General features: G+C 55.9%; 1 protein-coding gene across 1 annotated transcript in view; it reads right to left on the bottom strand.

The window, feature by feature from the left end:
• Nucleotides 1–1,773: 1,773 nt before the first annotated feature.
• Nucleotides 1,774–5,802, bottom strand: part of Tbx3 (T-box 3) — a 12,778-nt gene continuing 8,749 nt past the window's right edge. The window contains exons 7-8 of the mRNA XM_013014298.1: nucleotides 5,493–5,802; nucleotides 1,774–3,905 (exon numbers count right to left, since the gene is read on the bottom strand). Coding sequence (XP_012869752.1) covers nucleotides 3,438–3,905; nucleotides 5,493–5,802 — 778 coding nt within the window. The 3' untranslated portion in view covers nucleotides 1,774–3,437. The remainder of the gene's footprint in view (nucleotides 3,906–5,492) is intronic.

Raw genomic sequence — 5,802 nt, 5'->3', positions numbered from 1 at the left:
TCGCCGCCGCGGTTACTCATTAACGTCGCCGTCCACCGCGAGACGCGCGGGAGATCGCCGATCAGAAACAAACAGATAGACAGATAGAAGAGGAGGCAGAGGCTGGCCCCAGGTGGGCACGCTGTCCCCCACTGGGGGCGGGGGGGCCTAGGGGAGGGGGAGGAGGTCACCACGACGGCGATCAATAGACCAGAAAAGCTCTCCACCCCCCCAACACCCCGTTCCTCTTCGAGACCAAAGTCATTTGCTCCCCAATTTGGGAGCGCGCAGCCGGGACGCGCGCCCTGGAAATCTCTGGGCCTTGGAGGAGATCTAACCCCCTCCTCCTCCCCCCTCCTCCATCACCAGGTCCACCAAGCCCTTCCCCACCCCTCTGATGTCTTCCACTTCGAATCGTCCCCCCTTCCCTCCTCCACCCCCCCACGGCTCGGGAGAGGACGTTGGAGGTGCCCCACGTGCCCTCCTCCAGATGGTCCCCCAAAGGTCCCCACCCCGGCCCTCTTCCTGGGACGTGTAGGGGGGGTGGGGTGGAGGGGGGGGAACTCCTCCCCGCCGGTCAAGAGGCCTGGAGGTGACAGGGACTTGGGGCCGGGCTGGCGGGCTCCGGGGTGAGAGGTGGGGGGTGGGGAGTCGGCCGCCAGGCAGGCTCCGGCTGGGTCTGCGCGCCACCGGCCCCGGGAGGGGAGGGGGGGACGAGGCCGAGGACGGAGGGCAGAGTCCCCAGAACTCCCCCCTCCTCCCTCCCCCTCTGTCTCCCCCCCCCCCAACACCTCCAAGGCCAGGGTGGAAGGATGGAGAGCTCCAGCCAGCCACCCAGGCCATCTCCTCCATCTCACCGAATTGATTCCAAGATAAACGGAACTTCAAAAGGCCCACTCCCTGACCTGGCCTGCGGGGGACCTGGGGGGAGGGTGCTGGCCTCTTCCCCCTCTCCCAGGCCTCCCCCCCAAACTCCGGGTGCTTTTGCCTTTGGAGGACCTGAGACCTGCCCCCCCCATCTTCTGCCTCTCCTGGTTTGACACGCCTCGGGGTGCGGGACAGCCGGCCGTGCGGTGCCCGCCGTGCCCGGGGAGCCTGCCTGGCTGGGGCGTCCTGGCCCAGCCCGGTCCAGATCCGCAGCCTGGACTATGCGCCCTGGGTATCTGGGGCCTGGGGAAGCCTTTGGGCTTGTCTGTTCGTCTCATCCCAGAATGGGGGGCTTCCTGACTGAGCCCCTCCTCTGCCAGATAGATTCCGGAGTGCCCACAGAGATTTTTGGACTTGGATTCCCCAAATCTATGTTTAAAGAAAAACAAAACCCCAAAACAAAAAGGAAAACGTTCCTAGCACACCACCTTTCCTTTTTCTTTTCGTAGTTCTTTTGGTTAAGTTTTTTTTTGGGGGGGTGAGTGGGGGAGGGGAAGGCTGACTGAAGCCAGGGGGCCAAGTTTCTCTGGCTATTAGAATCCAAGTATCTGCAATCAAATGTTCCTTACCACTTTAATCATGCTGCTTCCGTTTCCCAAGTCTTATTTTCAGATGCAAGCTGGTGAGTCCCTATAGAGTTAAGGGACTTTTTTTTTAAGCTTTGTAATTTCAGTGACATCTCATTTTGGCTGGTGGGGGGGGGGTAGTCATAATTATTTAAAGGTGAAGGAAAAGAGAATGGGGGGGGAAGACACCCCCCCAGCCTTCTTTCCCTTTCCACACTGAGGAAAAAGCTCAAGGAAAGTATTTCACACAAGGCCCAAAGACATTTCAATAAAAATTTATTGAAATTTCAGTGATGTTTTTAAAGACGGGGAGAGGGGGAGGGATACAGAAAACCAAAGAACTCTATAACACAAAATACACCTTCATGGATTTGTTTTTCCTTTTTTAACGTTCAGCACCTGACTTCTGGAGTTGTGAAATCTCCTTTCTCTCTCTCTCTCTCCTCTCGGCTAGGTACCAAAACTCAAAATGCCATCAAGATTAGCCACAGTAGTAAATTCCACTTTGAAGGAAGTCAGAGACTAGCAAACACAAATATGAAAGCAAAATTAATAAGTCAAGCCGCAGCCCCTGCACGACTCCCTACCCACACCCCTCAGCAATCCCCCAGACACACTGGGGATTTCGGGTTTTAAGAAATTGAAAACGAAATCCGGCAACTCCTGTTGGCTAAATAAAAGAGGTACTGGTTCTCCCCTCCTCTCCCAACTCTCGAATACCAGGGAGGAAAAAAAAAGAAAACCAACAAGGGAAAACAGAATTCTGTAGACAGCACTTGGGGAAAATGTTTTCTACTGTGAAACTGCACTCTGGGTGACCTAGAAATAAAACCAACTAAAAGAGAAGGATAAACACAGGACAGTTGCGATCTATTTACACAGAAACTATGTACAATGTCAATAAATTAAAAGTTTTAATTTTTCTTCCCGAGCATTCATAGTCTACCTATTTACAAGTTATCAAATAATTACATAAATACTTTGTCTAATAGTCTCGCTTCTTTTTTTATTTATTATTTCTTAAAACCTTGTTATTGCATATATGGGAAGGAGAGCGAATGAACTGCCACAGAGCTTAGCTAAAATAAATTCAGCTTTCTCCCCCCCCTTTCCAGCCCCCCCCCCTCTTCCCTGGGTTAAAATCCAGCTGTGAGTTAAGGGCTGGAGGAAGTCAGGGAGTGGGAGGGTGGAGGGGGGGTGGAGGGGGGTGATTTGCTTTGTCTAAAAGCAGGCGTCCAAAATGAAAACCACGAATATATATGACGGTGAAACATGCAAGGAGACCTAATATCAGCTCTTAAAACATCACAAGAATCGTATTTAAAATGACACAGATTTCCTTAATATCGGCTAAACAAGAATCACGAGGATTTGCCTTCCCAAGCAATGGCTGCCGGGGGAATTTATTGAGATCCGACATACAAGTCACTGTAAAAGTTTTCCAATCTCCACACACAGAAGCGTGTTAATTCATTTGTCCCCCTCCCTTCTCTCTCCTGTTTTTAAAAACACATATTTTTTATTCGTTTCCACTTGACACTGCGAAGGGAAAAAATATATATATTTATAGAAACCCACACAGAGAGAGATATATACATGCCTTTCAAGCCCTCTCTCTCCCGGTGGGCCCTGCTACCTTGGTTCTTCTTAACCTCAGCTTGCTGACCAGCCTCTGCGGGAGTTCCTTTACCTCCAGCCCCAATCAGCTCCAAACAACAGCCATCTCCGAATCCCAGATAGATAAAACCATGTCAAGGTGACTGGTTTCTGGGTACAACCTCTCCACGGGAGTCCAGGCTTCTCAGATACCACTGCAAAGGAAAGGGTCACCCCCAGACAGGCCAGGCCAGGCTGCTCCCCCCAGAGGGGGGGTGCTGTTATTTTTACATCCAACAAAGTGCACTGAAGACTTGACCAGAACTGGAATGAAGAGACTTTCCTGGGGTGGGGGGTGGCGGGAAGAGGTTAAGGGGATGCACTGCGGGACCGGTCCGGCTTAGCCTCTAAGCCGCTCACCAACCGCTGGATACTCTGTAGTTCGCTGGTGGCCGCCTCCTTCTCGGAGCAGAGTTTGGGTGACAAGGCCACCGAGCTGGAGGAGAGCGTGGAGGAGCGGCTGTTCAGTTCAGAGCCGGAGTCCACGGCCACCGAGGCCGGGCTGGTGGCCAGCGCGGTGGCTTTGGCATCCAGGGGTCCTGTGGCCGCGGCGGGCACCATGGAGGGCAGCGCGGTGGTCAGCAGGCTGCCGCTGTCCGGGACGGGCACGGGGATGGAGTAGGGGCTGTAGCGTAGACGCGGGCGCATGGTGTTCAGGTTGAGGAACGGGTGGCGGTGGACGGAGCTGGAGGCAGCAGCCGAGGAGGCTGCTGCGGCCGCAGCCATGTAGGTGTAAGGGTAGGGGAAGAGGCTTCCGAAAGGCGACATGGCCAGACCCTGGGAACGGAAGAGAGAAGCCATAGCGCGAGTGAGCACACATACAAGGGAGCAAACAAGCAGCCCCCCCCCACTCCAAGCTGGATGGAGGGGCCAAGCTTCAGGGTCTCTTCCCTTCCAGCTACCTGGGGGCAAGGCGCTGAGTGTGTGTGTGTGTGTGTGTGTGTAGTTTCAACTCAACTGTGTCACCCAGGGCCACAGCTCCCTAAATATGATAAACCAGAGAAACCACAAGCAATCCATATATACTGATTGGGGGCTGGGTCAATATTAAATGAGCTGATGCTTGTAATATAATTACCCCTTCTGCCAGGTTCTCAAAAGTGCCAGAAGTTTCCCCTACTGGCAGCTGCACCTGTTCAAGGGGGTCTCCCCCTTCCCCACCTCCACCCCAGACAGCCTAGGAGAACCACACAATATGCTCTGTCAAAACGGAAGTTTTGTGGGGAAGGGGGGGACAGGGAGGTGGGAAGGTAATTGGAGGGTAAGGGTAAAATAGCATTACCCTCCCAGGTGAGAAACTCAGGCAAGGCTTCAGTGGCCCAGAAGTGCCCACAGGGACTAAGTGGCAGAAACAGATCTCAGCCAGATCTGCCTCAGCCCTATGAGGTACCATGGCCACCGCCCCCCCCCCAGCCTGTACCACCTGCTGCTGCTGCTCCCCCCCACCCCACCCCAAAGCTGGGAAGGAGAGGTTAAACCAGAGCAGACACCAACGTTTCCCTCAGCCTTCCCCTTCCACCCCACCCCCAACAGAACTCAATCTGCCCTCTCGGCCCAAGAGTGGGGAGACGAATCTGCTCAGACAAAACAACAGGCCAGAAAACGAGACCCTTTCCGTGGAGTTCAGAGCCTCCCCCCCCCGCCCCCCAGCCATGGGCGTCCCACACAGCTGTCTGAGCCACACACAGGCCTGCTTTAGTCTCTCTGATATTCCCACGTGTGCCCTAGGCCATTAACCCTTTGTAAGCTGGGCGGGCAGCTTGAGGGTGGCGGTGGAGGGAGAGGGACTTGGAATTGAGAAGGAAAGACTGTAGAAGGGGGATCTTCCCCTTTGCAAGCCATTCCCCTCCCCCTCTCCTATTTCCCCAGACCTCAGTTTCCCTTTGGCTCCAATTCCTCCAGAGGGTGGAGAGAGCTCTGGCCAGGAGACACCGAGGAAAAAATGGCAGCTCCAAAGAAGTCAAAAGGGCCAGAAAGACACCCTCCCAACCCGGGGTATCAGAGCCCCAGCTCCATCACAAGCCAACCAACCGAACTGTGTGACCTCAGACAAGTTCACTCAGGAGACCCTGTCTCTGGGCCTCTTCCCCACCGGGCTGAACCACAGAGGTGTCAGCGTGCCCACCAGGAGAATGGGGTCCAGGGAGGGGGAACACAACCCAGCTGGCACTGCGGCTGCCCGGCGGGGGGCATGTCTAAAGGGGGGCTGGGGTTTGCAGGGGGAGGGAACGGAGGGGTGAAGAAGTCATGATACTTAATGAAGCCCTGGGCCGCATAGTAGCGGGTCTATAAACCTAATGACGTGTAATCACAGGACACGGGGAGGTGTGGAGGTGGACAGGGGTAGAGGAGGGCGGGCAGTACCTGCGAGGCCAAGACGTGCTGCTGCAGGTGGAAGGGCAGGGTGGCGGCCGACGCTCCCGACAGTCCCTGGGCGGCGGCGGCCGAGGCCATGGCGGTGGAATCCAGCCCGGACACCCCGGTGGACGCCCCGGACACGGTGGCCAGCAGGGGCCCCATGCCCGCCGCCGCCATGCTGGAGAAGGCGCTCCCCATGGCGAACTGGCCGGGGTGCAGGAAGAGGGGGTGCCCGTTGAAGAACTGCTGGCCGGCCAGGCCCGGGGCGAAGCCGAGGCCGGGCAGGGGCCCCTGGGCCAGGTGCGCCGTGGCGGCC

Source organism: Dipodomys ordii, unplaced genomic scaffold, assembly GCF_000151885.1.
Source record: "Dipodomys ordii isolate 6190 unplaced genomic scaffold, Dord_2.0 Scaffold23, whole genome shotgun sequence".
Lineage (NCBI taxonomy): Eukaryota > Metazoa > Chordata > Mammalia > Rodentia > Heteromyidae > Dipodomys > Dipodomys ordii.
Note: the sequence above shows the minus strand (reverse complement) of the source record. Positions and strands in the feature narration are given on the sequence as shown.